The sequence below is a fragment of the Toxotes jaculatrix genome, chromosome 18 (assembly GCF_017976425.1).
Source record: "Toxotes jaculatrix isolate fToxJac2 chromosome 18, fToxJac2.pri, whole genome shotgun sequence".
NCBI lineage: Eukaryota > Metazoa > Chordata > Actinopteri > Toxotidae > Toxotes > Toxotes jaculatrix.
Window position 1 is genome coordinate 15424321 of NC_054411.1, and position 12770 is coordinate 15437090.

General features: G+C 39.7%; 1 protein-coding gene across 4 annotated transcripts in view; it reads right to left on the bottom strand.

Moving 5' to 3' along the window:
• LOC121198449 (myocardin-related transcription factor A-like) overlaps nt 1–12081 on the bottom strand; it is a 39301-nt gene extending 27220 nt beyond the window's left edge. For 2 of the 4 annotated variants that reach the window (XM_041062616.1, XM_041062614.1), the window contains exons 1-3: nt 12008–12081; nt 11417–11478; nt 6232–6407 (exon numbers count right to left, since the gene is read on the bottom strand). In XM_041062616.1, the coding sequence (XP_040918550.1) occupies nt 6232–6370 (139 nt within the window). In that variant the 5' untranslated portion in view covers nt 6371–6407; nt 11417–11478; nt 12008–12081. Of the gene's footprint in view, nt 1–319; nt 864–6231; nt 6408–11416; nt 11479–12007 lie in introns of those variants that run through there. The other 2 variants (XM_041062615.1, XM_041062619.1) reach the window with 2 other exon arrangements.
• Between the last annotated feature and the right edge of the window lie 689 nt (nt 12082–12770).

A 12770-nucleotide genomic window follows, 5' to 3' on the forward strand; every position in this document is an offset into this window, starting at 1 on the left:
CATGGCACTACATTCAACAGGTTGCTGAGTTCATGCGCTCACAGCAAAGTGTGCTGTGCCCGGGCTGGCTGAGTCCCAACTGTAACCCAGCCACTTGTAGAGAATTTGATCTACTTAACACCTCAGCCCAGAAAATAAATCTGGATGGCACTCTGAACAGGGCCTTTACACTAAAAACAGTCACTGCACTTTATGTGTGTAAATGTACAGACACCTACAAATATCACCTGAGTGTACATTTTGGAAAATGACTCCATTTTAAAATAATTTCATGTGCTGTGACTATACAAGTGTTCATGGACATGTACAGGTATCCCACCTTGTCTGAGACTCTGACAGGCCTGACGCTCTAACTCAAACCGTATGGCTCTCTCATCCATGTTGCTGCTGATTGGCTGAGGCCTGAAAGGGGCAGGGTCAATGCGGACACAAGGCAGGTGTTCCAGCATGGCGAGTGCGATCAAACTACTATTCTGAATGAGACATCCACGAAATAATAACAACAAGAACAAGAAGCCAGTGGTCGGACACAGCTGTCACAAGTCTGTCCATCCACAAAACAGAGCAAGGTAATCCTTTTTGGCAACAGCCAAGTTGCTGGATACGGCTGTAAAAAGTCAAATGAAGGAGTATTCTTCAAAGCAAGGCTTCTGCAAAGGTTCTGAAATCAAAGACCCTCAAAAGAGATTTTTCCTTTTCATCAAAAAAGGCCCTTCCACCCTCTTCTTTTGAAAAACTCCTTGATTAGACTGACTAAACATTGTAAGTGTCCTCGACAAATGTATCACAGTAGGAAAATAAAAAAAACTGTATGAATACAGAGCTATCAGAGCTACTGCACAGCTTTAAAAGAGCTTCTGCTGTATTTGCTGCAGCCACAGGACTGACTAAGATGTGTGTGTGTGTGTGTGCGTATGTTCGTGTGTGTCAAATGTCGGTGAATCTGTGATCAAGCAGTCCGTCACAGCTGTTGCTGTCCTCAGTCATTCAGCCGTTGACAGACACAAACAGGCGCACACGAGCGCACACGAGCGCACACACACACTTTCCTCCTCACCAAATTCCTTTCACTTAGCACTACTGGTCTGAGCTCAGTGTGCTGTCGTGGATATGCACCGTGTGAGCACCTCTCTACCGTCATGCCTTCAGGCCTAAAATCATTACACACCCACAAACAGCAAAACACCTGCCGCCACTCTGCATGTCTACTATTGTTTCTGTCTGTTTTCACCTTCTTTTGTTGTTGTTGTTTGGCTGTCTTTCTTCCCACCTGTCTAAGTTTTGCCTTTTTTTATTTCGCTCCTAACCATGTCTGAAGTGTGAGACCTGACCTTCTGTCAAGCAAACTGTGCTGTGGCTCATTAAGGAGAACGAATGTAACCTGAATCAGCAACAAGAAATTATTCCAAAAGCCGCAGTTTTACGGATGTACAGAGATACACGCTGACATTTGATAGGCAGCAGCTACTCATGCTTGAATAGCTTAGCATAAGAATGAAGAGAGGGCAGGCTGCAGTGTGAGCTGCTGCTCACATTCGTGAGTCAGATGTGCTCTTCAGAGGGTAAATGAAATTTGTCATATTAATCAGGCTGCACCTTTCAGGCATGTTTTTAAAGCATCAAGCACGGTCTTTTAAATAGTGAAATCCAAAATAGCTCCAGACTGGATTTCAGCAGTAATCCTCAAATCTTTCCTCAAGTCTTCCATTTAATTTTGGCTCGCATATGCATGCTCAGCAACAAAGGAAGAGAAAGTGTTATCAAGTAGGTTTCCAGCATTGTTTTACTTATTTTTAATTTGCAATACTGACAAAAACTAGTAGATTAATTATGACAGATACTGAATTGGAAAAAAATCAAAGTCAGAAATAAGTGAAATTTCCGTTCTTAAGCCTATCATATCAAACCCTCTTTAAGCCTTTATAAATGTTTTAATAGAACAAAGATTTTCAACATTTCTCATGAAACACAAACAAAGAAATGAAATGAGACATTAGAAGCATAATTTCTTGTGAAAAAAAACGTATACATCTTTCGTATCTTTGCATGTAGCAAATATTAGTAAACTGCAAGTCACTTCTACACTGGCTTCAACATTTAGCCATGGTGGATTCTGTATGGGAAACATATATATTATACCTGCATCCATCAGCTGATCTGTTCTCTTTCTGCAGGTCAATGATGTGTACCTGCCTGCCTTCCTTTAAACTGCCTTTATCTCTCTCTTTCAGCTTGACTGTCTCCTTCCTTGCATGTCAGTATAAAACACCTGCTCCTGTGCACGGACAGTTTCATTCATCTCCATTATTAAGGCTCTGCCCCAGTTGACATCAGATAATATGACATGACATTAAAAGGTGAGAGAGGGGCCTTTCAAGGTGAAAAAAAAAACAAAACGAAACTGTCTTCTCATCTGTCAGTTACTATCACAATTCACTAAAGGTACTTGTCATGTTAAAATTATGTTGATGAAATATATGTAATGACGGCAGTGCTTTAAATATAAAGAAATGCTGAGCGCAGAATAAAGTGTGTGCTTTTGGAAATGTACATGTAAATTTCGGTTAGCAGTGACTGCTGATTCACACGAATAAGACCGCATATATGTGTTAAATATGCAGGGTGGTGTGTCCCTGTGTGCATTCTTGCGACTGAGCGTATTAATATGCAAGATGTGGTTTCCGCTGGCAAAGAACTCCTCAGTCTGACAAGAGAGGGGAAGACGAATCAGGGCTCTGATCCGCCATTACTTCAGATAAGGCCCCAACCAAAGTCAGTGCAATGTCCTAACAAGGATAGCTGCACAAACTTGTTTATTTGTGTGTGTGTGTGTGTGTGTGTGCACGCCTGTTCTCAGAAAGTGTGTATGAGTGTGTGATAACTCTCTCAAACTCTGTGTCTTTATGATTTATATAACAGTGACACTACACTTTTTGTTTGGATAAATCTGAGTCAGCCACAGTCTCTGTAAAGCGTGTCCTCATATCAGTCATAAATGTTGAGATAAAAGCCAACAAATTGCTGAGGGCTCCAAGTGGACTATAAATCTCCATCTCTCTCTTTCTCTCTCCCACCCACAGAGCTCAGTCTTGCTGGATCAGTGGAGGCAGATGTTAATCGCTGTTTATTAATAAACAGAAACAGAACTCAGAGTTGTGGTTTGGAGAGGTGACGTTTCCTCGTCCATTAAAAACCACGGTTCAGCCGAGGTCGGTGTTGTAATTTGAATGCTGGACTTTCACATCTCCTTCTGTTTGCAGGCACGAGTTTTGAATATAAAGGTACCTGAACATCTCTTTGATTGCTATACAGCATTTGACAGAAAAAATAACTGAAAGTCAGCTTACCAGCTTCTTCCAGCTGTCACCACGAGACCCAAGCATGGATTATTTGTACACAGCGGGTGGACTGTACCCCAGCAAAAGTGGGCTGCAATCTATGGTGAGGACCATGGGATATGGTTGAGAGGTTAAGAAAAACCTAATAAGTGGACACTGAGATACACTTGAGATTTTTAGGATCAATATTGATTTTTTGGACCATCCCACTGACCTGGCACATCTTATTAAAAAATTCTGTTTAATATGTCCACGAGGTTCTCAATACAAAAAAAACTGTAACAACCAGACTCCTTTTGGTCAGTGACCCCTGCACAAAGCACATCCTATGAAAATAGAAAAATAAAATGTATTTTCTGACAAGATACAGCTTGTCCCTTGTGTTTAACCTCCTTAACCTACAACATGTCTGGCAACGAGTCCATCAATGTTCACTGTCATGTATAGTCCATGCATCTATTAAAAGGATTCACTGTTATGTCACTGTGAGAACATGATGAGACTAGAGGTAAAAAGAGGTCGTTGCCAAAAGCAGCTGCTGTAAACTAACATGTCAGTGTGTGTGTTTATTAAAAACCTGACTCAATACTTCAGAGAGAGCCCCAACAACCCCTCTGCTCAAATACTACAGGAAATTAAAGCATGGCTCTGAGGCTACACTACACAGAGGATTAGTTATCCTTACTTCCACACGTTAGACTAATGCTGATGGTAGCTGGATCCCATTTTTTTGTTCCACTAAGGCCACAGATCTAATGTTTTGCTGTGTTAAAGAAGCAGTTTTGAAAATTCAGTAAGGTTTTTTAAAGGTTTTCATATGAACACAGGTCATTAAAAGCTGATACATGATTTATAAACTGTCACCTATAACTTTTTGAACTGATAAAGAATTAAAATTATAATAAATAAACTATGGCTACAAATCTTGTTTTTTGTATTTCCCACTCTTGCTTATGGCTGCATATCTGCCTCATCTCCAGTTTCATCATCTATGCTCTTCCTAAAACAAGAGGAAGCTGTAAACAAGTGTCAAATTATCTCCAACCCCAAATTCTCCACCCCCTGGTGGAGCTGTCATGCATGTACTGTTCAATAATCCTATTTCTGTTCTACGTATTTCTGCATTCCACATAAAGATGCACTCTCTTTCTCATTTCTGCATTTTTTACCTTTAGATTTTTTAACAGACCACAAAGGAATAATTCATCCCAAGTTGAAAATGTAGTTATTAACTATCGAGCCACATGTCAGTCAAACTGAAGTCTGTATGAAAAACCAAAGCCAGAGTAAGTCCTTTCCTGCAAACCATTAAAAATAATGGGACCATATTTTGGCAACTCCACAACATGAACTGAATGTCTGTCAAATTTTTGTGTCAGGTGTTTTGTGGCCATAAAACTGCACGGTGGGTCTAAAAACCCAAAGTTTACAGGATTGTTTTCCAGTTTTTTTTTTCAAACTTCACCTGCTTGCAAGCATATTTGTAACTGTGTGCTCGGCCCGCTGGCACAAAAAAAAAAATCTCCAAGCCTCATTTATACACTGCTGATCTTTTTCAGAGGAGTTGAACTCTTCCTTCAATCTTATATTCTATTTTGTTAATACTCCTGACCCCATCGTTTCCCCCAATACCTTTTCTTTAGTTCACCCCCCACCCCAAACCAACCCCTCCTCCTGATATTACATCTCTCTTTCCTCTTAACCTCTGTACTTGCTCCCACTGATTTAAATAGCAGGACCAGCTGGCCACATCGCTATATCCAGAACCTCTTCATCTGTGCACACTGAGTCTAGGGTTGCACACACACACTGCCACATACAGAAGGCTGATTAATGGGATGTGACAGGGACTATAAGTAAACTTCAAGTCTATCAGATGGTATTCTGTTCATGAACTGTTAAACCAGTCACCACCATGGATTCACATTTGTTTCTGTCTTGCAAAAAAAAAAAAAATGCTGGTTGTAGTACTTGTATTGGTCAGAAGGTGGGGACATGCACCTTTAAATAAACACACACAAAGGCTCCACAGTGTGTTCCCATCTAACTGATGCAGTTATTTGCCCACGTTTCAGAGTACTGAGTCAGCTGTGCACTCACTGTGGCAGATATACTGATACTGCATTTCTGAAACACAAAAACAAAACATAAGATTTCTATGCTGTGTCCTTCTGAGGAAGACAGCAGAGAAAGATTTTTTTCTTGTGGATAAAACATTTATCTGTTTCGTGGAAAATAGTTTACTCAAAGAAGAAACTGTACTATAAATATCACTGAGATTATTGCATCTGACCTGTTTATATTCACCTAACATAGGATTGCATTCACTTCAGAATACAAATAAAAAAGTAAAACCTGACCCTGCAGGTTTTAGTGTAGACAGAAGGTAGTTAAACAGAGTAAAATGTGCAGTTTTTCCCACTTCATTGTAACAGAGTAGAACTATAAAGTGGTATGAAGTAGTACAGTACAAGTATTCATTGTTGTCATTGTTTAGTCAAGATTCAAGTCAAGTTTGTTATTTAATCATCATTTTAAGAAGTGCATTTCACTGAAATATTGCGTGTGGAGTATTTTTCTCTGAGTGGAGTGGGCGCATGTAGAAGACAGAGCTTTGCTGTTTACAATGAGGTAATGCGAAGGGAGCCCTAGTATGTCCGAAATGTAAACTCTCTGAGCCAGCAGCTCTACAGATACTGGAAAAACCTTAACACCAAAACACCCTGACTCCCTCTAGGGATACTTGCTTGACACTTATCTACAGCCACGTTTAATAGAAGAATTTAATGGGACCTTGCTACATGACAACCAAATATGATTTATTTGTGTAAGTAAAAGTAAAAAGTAAAAGTATTTATATTTGGTTCTTGTGAAAAACCAAACTGTGACTTACCATTCCTCCTCTCTCTGATTGGCAGCAGTTTGGGGGCAGGTCGCAGGGACAGCTCTTGCAGCTCATTGGCCACAGCTTCACTCTGGGGGCTAGAGATGGAGGCGTCTGCATTTGGGCTCTCTTCAAACCTGGTCTCCATGACTACCAGAGTATCAGAGCGAGGCTCGTGGACAGACCTACAAAGAGAAGAGAAACACAGACTCTGTGTCTCTGTACATCAGTTCTGTCCCTCCCTACATACTCTACTGCTCTAAACCCATCACATGCACCTTCTATCTTTCCCTCCAACTCACACACTCTCTGTTCAAATGACTCATTCCCAGTCATATGAGCCTGAAGTTAACAGTGAAGATGTAACGGTGTAGAGGTAATGCATGTCCTGGTGTCCCCTAACATCAGCAAAGGGTCCACCACTCTGTTGTTATTGGTAATTCATCATAAACAGACAGAGTTGCTGGAATGGAAATAAGTTGTTGCGTAAAAAATAAAAAAAAACTCCACCACATAATTCTCTGTAGCAGCACATTACATAATCTACCACTGGCTACTCAGAGAAGAAAGGTAATCCCCAATGGCTAAATATCCTGTACTGTCCTGGCTCTAGACCTGGCATTGCCCCAGCATCTGAGAACTTCCTGTCCATTGTATAAAAAAAATTACATTCATTTTAAAACATTTGTTTTAAAAAAAATATATCATAACAAGGTTTTACTATTATTCTGACTGTGTTAAGATCTAATGATAAACATCTTTTATGGTTAAAAATGCTACACAATGCACCTGTGTTCACCATTTGGTGTCACACTGTTTACTTTTATCACTGCTCACTCAACAACTTTCTTAAACTCTGTTCATCTAGGGAAAGTTAAAGGATCACAGTCTGTTGTAGACATAATAACTGTCCAGTGAACTCTTCCACTGTTAGCTAAAACCAAAATAATGATGGTCTCAACTCACAGTACTTCTTAAACTGAATACTAAACAGAATACTGTATCAGAAAACTAAATACACTTTATTTAAAAATATGTTTGCCTTCATGGCAACTAAAAATAGCTACTTGCTAAGCGAGCTAAGTAAATTATTTATAAAAATGTTATGATATCCACAGTGTTATTATAAAAAGTAAAAAAAAAAAAAAATACAAAAAACAACAACGGATAATTTTTCCCATTTTTCATTCTGAGACTGGTGTTTGAATACTGGTGTTACACGCCTTATACATATACAGAAAGCAAAACTGAAGAAAACTACAGATTCATCCCACATCACATCCACTGATGGCTGAACAAGCAGTAAATGGGTTTATTGAAGTAGTTAAAGGATAAGAGACAGGATGTAGCAAGGGGAGCAGTAAGAGTAACAACACTGGCACTGACACCACTGTAATACCAACTCTGGACAAAATATTTCATCACAAGAAGCTTTGACCTTTTTCGGTGTCCCTTAATGGCTGCAAGTGCCGTTGCAGACTATTAAAAATAAATCTTACTTTGTCATCCTTAACTAGCCCCAAATAAGTTTATGGCAATGTCTGTTGACATGGCAACCTATCTGAGGCCCTGACTTCTCCCACGGGTGCGCTAAAGTCTGCTGGCCCTCTTTTTTGCACTGCTGTTTCTCTTTGACCTTCGGCTGCTAACACATGCTAATGCTGTGTCATTTGTGATTGTTTTGTTCAAAAGAATAAATCTTTTGGGTGAGAGTCTGACGATTAGTTAGATTAGTTATTAGAAAGAAGGAGGGAAATGAATTTATTAATAATAACTGATTATTGGTTTTAGGATTGAATCTGGGGGCAGGTGTCATTTTTCCTCTCTGTAAGTAAAGAATAACTGACTTACAGAAGCTTACTGTGTTAATATATGTGAATGAACCTTCTATGTTCTACCATGAGACCTGAGAAGTAAATGACAGTCTATCTACCCAACATAAAAAGTGGCTGAATGAAAGATGTTGCTGTTGTTTGAGAGACATAAGCCGCTATTTGCTGACCACTGATACAGTCTACTGACATCTATTACAGGGGCTGTATGTGTGTTTCCTCTGCCAACAAACATGGTGATGGTGATAAAACCACCACCACTTTTGAAACAATAATGTAATGTCAGTATTTTCTCATAGTGCTTTACAATGTACAATAAGTTCATAAATGTTCAACATTAATCAGATGGGAGCTGTAAAACACCGTCAGGAGCTTTGTTAGAATCCTGAAGAACTGGAACACAGAATTAGAATGTTCCATTATCACATCATAACTGTAGAACGTTCTTTATCAACTGCACCTGAAGAAAACCTTCATTCTCCTTCAGCGACCTGAACTGAGCACTGTCTCTGTTTTTGAAGAGAACGAACAGTTAGCTATTGCGACCGACAACAACCATCTACAACTTTGACTTGATCAGTCACTTGAACTCAAAGTATCACTGTTCTCTGTTGCACTTCTTTGACTCAACTCAACTGAAATGTATAGTCAAGGAAACCAGGTAAGATTTTCTCATTTCACCTGGACAAACTTCTCCTTTGTCATCACTGTGCCTCTAGAGGCCAGCCTACTTTTACTGTTATTCTTTTTCTTAAAGTTTAAATACATTTTCCTACAGTTTGTTAAGTTAATGCATCACAGTTTTAAGAGTTTGTCATATCCAGTCACATTGTAGATAAGGATGACTTTATGTCTTTTTTCTCTCAAAATACTGAAACACATTATTCTTGCTGTCAGTGTCTCTAATCAATGGATTAAAAATGGAAAATAGTATAATTTGCATTGTAACATAACTAATCAAGCATGAGTGTAAAACCTGATTAAAAAACGTCCTTGAAATTCAAATGTCTACATAAGTGTAAATGTCAAGTTAAGGTGGAACTGGAGTTTTAGCAATGAACTACATGTACTTTATCTTTCTATTTCTCAGGCATTTGGGCTGGCTGCAGTGCAGCTTCAGCAAGCGGTACAAGGTCTAAGAGCTTCCCTGTACTCTGCCATCACAGAGATAAAATCTCTGAAAGAGGAGAACAAAGCTCTAAAAGACCAAGTTCACCTGGAAGATGTCTGGAGGCAAAGGGAGAAGCAGCTCCAAGAAGAGCTGAGAAAAAAAGATGAGCTCCTCAAAAGAGTCTCAAGGAAAAGGCAGGCTCGGACCAAAGCCTACATAGACTGTCTGGCCCTGCTCACTCAGAAAGAGCATGAACTTCAGAAGACTCAGGAGCTGTGGAAAGCAAGGTGCGACGCCCCGGAGGCACATCTGCACCAGGAGCTGGCTCCGATGGAACCCAAACAACAGGAGGAGAGCCAGGTTCCAAATATGATTCAAAAGACTCACAAAGCGCAGGATGAGAAAAAGACTCATAAAGAGCAGGAGGAGAAAGAGAGTCAAAAAGAGGAGGAGGTGAAAAAGACTCACAGAGAGCAGGAGGAGAAAGAGAGTCAAAAAGAGGAGGAGGTGAAAAAGACTCACAAAGAGCAGGAGGAGAAAAAGACTCCAAAGGGAGAAAAGATGGAGAACAGAGACAAGGAGAAGGTGGAGGAGGAGAACAAGAAGAGAACAGCAGGAAAGGAAAGTGGAACAGGGGTTAGCTACAGCAGACCATGCCCCCCATTAAACCCCCACTCCTTCCCACTCTCCTCCTTTTCCTCAATTCCTCGATTCCTTTCTCGCCCACCCCTCAACCTCTTCTTCCCGTCACCCATCCCTCGTCGTAAACATATGTAAATATATAATTGTAAATATTGTAAATATTGTAATACACACAGACACACTGTGCCAGTGTGTGTGTGTTGTGCTTTGTACCTTCGAATCTTTGGATGTCACCTTTGTGTATTGTGTTGTGTCTTAATGCCCTCAAAAAGCGCTGGCCCTGCACTGTTTACACTAATAGCAGAGGGTCACAAATAAATACCATTTCAGACCCATCTCTAATGACAACAACCTGAATCAACTGTGTTCACTATTCTAGAAAAACTCCACCTTCATCAAATCTATAATACACTCCTGTCCACATATGTTCCTGAGGTTGGACCCTGTGTGTTGTCACTCTGTGAACTTTCCACACCAAAACATCAGGATAACTGTTCTGCTAAGAAGACTGTGTGAAAGAACACGAGAGGCCTGTTTGTTAAAACATACTAAAGCATCATCAAACTAAAGTTTTGTTTTTTTTACCTTAACTACGTTGTTAGATAAGGGGTTACACACACAAACACAGACTCACACAACTGCATCTTATGTCTTAAATGCTCACATCACAATGTAAAATGTGACATGGCATTTGTAGAAGGAGAAACTTTTCATCCAGTATAAAGCAACGATTTACCAACATTCCTGCTTTAATCTCAATAAACATGAACCTTTTAATATCGAATTAAACCTGGTTCAAATGGTTTATTTAAATTTTAAGCATTATTCCATTATTACTGTGCATTTGCTTGACTTAACATATGACTTATTCATCCCTTTTACGCACAGTTCTACCCATAAAAAATTATATTTTGCACATGGTTAGAGCAACACTCACAAATACAAGGGTTGCACAGAGTCAGTCTTGTGGTACAGTTACTTTTCTGATTTTCTCACCCGGAGTTAAGGTTAGGACTTGAAATGGGATATGGGTGTCTCAGCCCAGTGTTCCCTCAGGGAGTCCTTTGTTTGCCTACAACATGGTGTGGCTAATGATCCAAATTAGACACAGCGTCATGCTTTAAGCGACAGTATCATTAAAAAGCTGCTGCTGTTATTTCTGGTGGACCAAAACAAGTCTGTGACTCATTTCAGGTTCTTATTCGTAGTAATATAAAAGTGGCCACAGGACAGTCATGAGTCTCATATCATAGCAGATGACCGCACTAACATCAACAACAATTCACAAAGACTTGCCAGTCATGCTTTAAGCTACATGCACTGTATGGGACATTACACAGGAGGACAGGAGGGGCGACGCTGGCTTAAATTAGCCCCACAATATCCCAGCGTGTTTGTGTTGGAATGTAAACAATGTATTGAGAGTTGGCTATTCAAACAGTTGTCACTGTGTCAACTCAAAAAGGAAAACCTGACACGGCTTTCTGTAGCTTTGTCCCAAGCAAAGCAAATATTCACAACAACCTCGCACATTTACTGCATCTGCTGTGAAATCAGCGGACTGGAAATCCATCATGATTTAGGCTAGTTAATATTCCTGATTACATACCTGGTCTTTATCTGATGTGAAACAAGCTCCCAGAGATTTCCATCTCACTGGATCCACTTGCACTAAACCAAAAAAAGGTAAGCCAGAAACAGAAAAGATGGCATTAGAAACAGGGATGGGTACACACACACACACACAGGTTTTATCCAGTGGGTCAGTTTAGATAGGTCATGTTTTTGAAAGAGAACAAGTCCCTGTGGAAACATATTTAAGTATTTAAGAAATTTGAGCTACAGAAAATAAAAAAGCCATTTCGAAATAAAACTTATCTGTGTATAACTGTTTTTGGACGTTTCTGGACTGCTGAAGATAAAATAGTCCAGCTGTGTTTGGTCTTCACTGCGTTTGAAAAGATGTGATGTTAAAGCTCAGTGCTAAAGGTAAGAAATGAAGACAGTGAGCTAGAGCCAGAGTTTGGACTGACAGACATCTTTGCGGGGAAAAAAAATATAGTCATTCTTCTTTAGTTTTTTGTCGACTTAAACTAGACAAGACTATCAATGATAATGAAGATATTCTTCAATTTAAAAACAATGGTACATTACAGAGCCTGCAGTGAAGTTAGCTAGAGGCTCTGTTGTAAATACGTACCTTAGTACTATCTTTGTTCCTGTGCGTCGCCCATTTAATTATCCATCTCCAAACGAATTCAACTCAGACACGAGCTAAACAAGTTTGTGCGACACACATTGTGAAGCAAACCAGGATGAGCTAAATTCAATATCCTGTTAAAACTTTCAAAATACGACTCTTACTGTTGAGCACATCAAGAGGAAAGCGTTAGAACAATACCTGCAATAGTTGTCAAATGAATTTCACTTCCCTTCGGGTATCATTGTGTGTCTCTGTGTGTAACGCAGCATCTTAAAGTACTCCCTCTGTTAACACGAATAAACCGAGGCAGACGGTGCAGTGGCCGCACAGACATGAAGCTTTGGTCCATTTTATTTTTGTGGGGATGTCTCCCCTTCCTGCTGCCCCGCTGCTCTGAGCCTGACACTGAGTTTATGGGACTGGACTCCCACCTGTCCTGATAAGAGGTAACGACACCTATGGGTTAGGCTACCTGAAAAAAAAAATTAGTCTGGTAATACCTTACGTTAATACCTACTTTAGTTAGTAATGTTATGTGATGCTGTAATAGATTTGTTTCTATTAGTAATGTCTTAAACCTCCCCAATAATTGTTTGTGTTTATTTTATTGGTTTTGCCTCTCATATCTTTAATATTTCAACAACATGTCACTCTGCTGCTTGAGAACATGACACTTCTGAATAGTATACGTTTTTTAAACGTTTTTTTAAATTATCATTGTCCACTATTATCTATGGTGAGAAGTGCACCATCAGAGGGC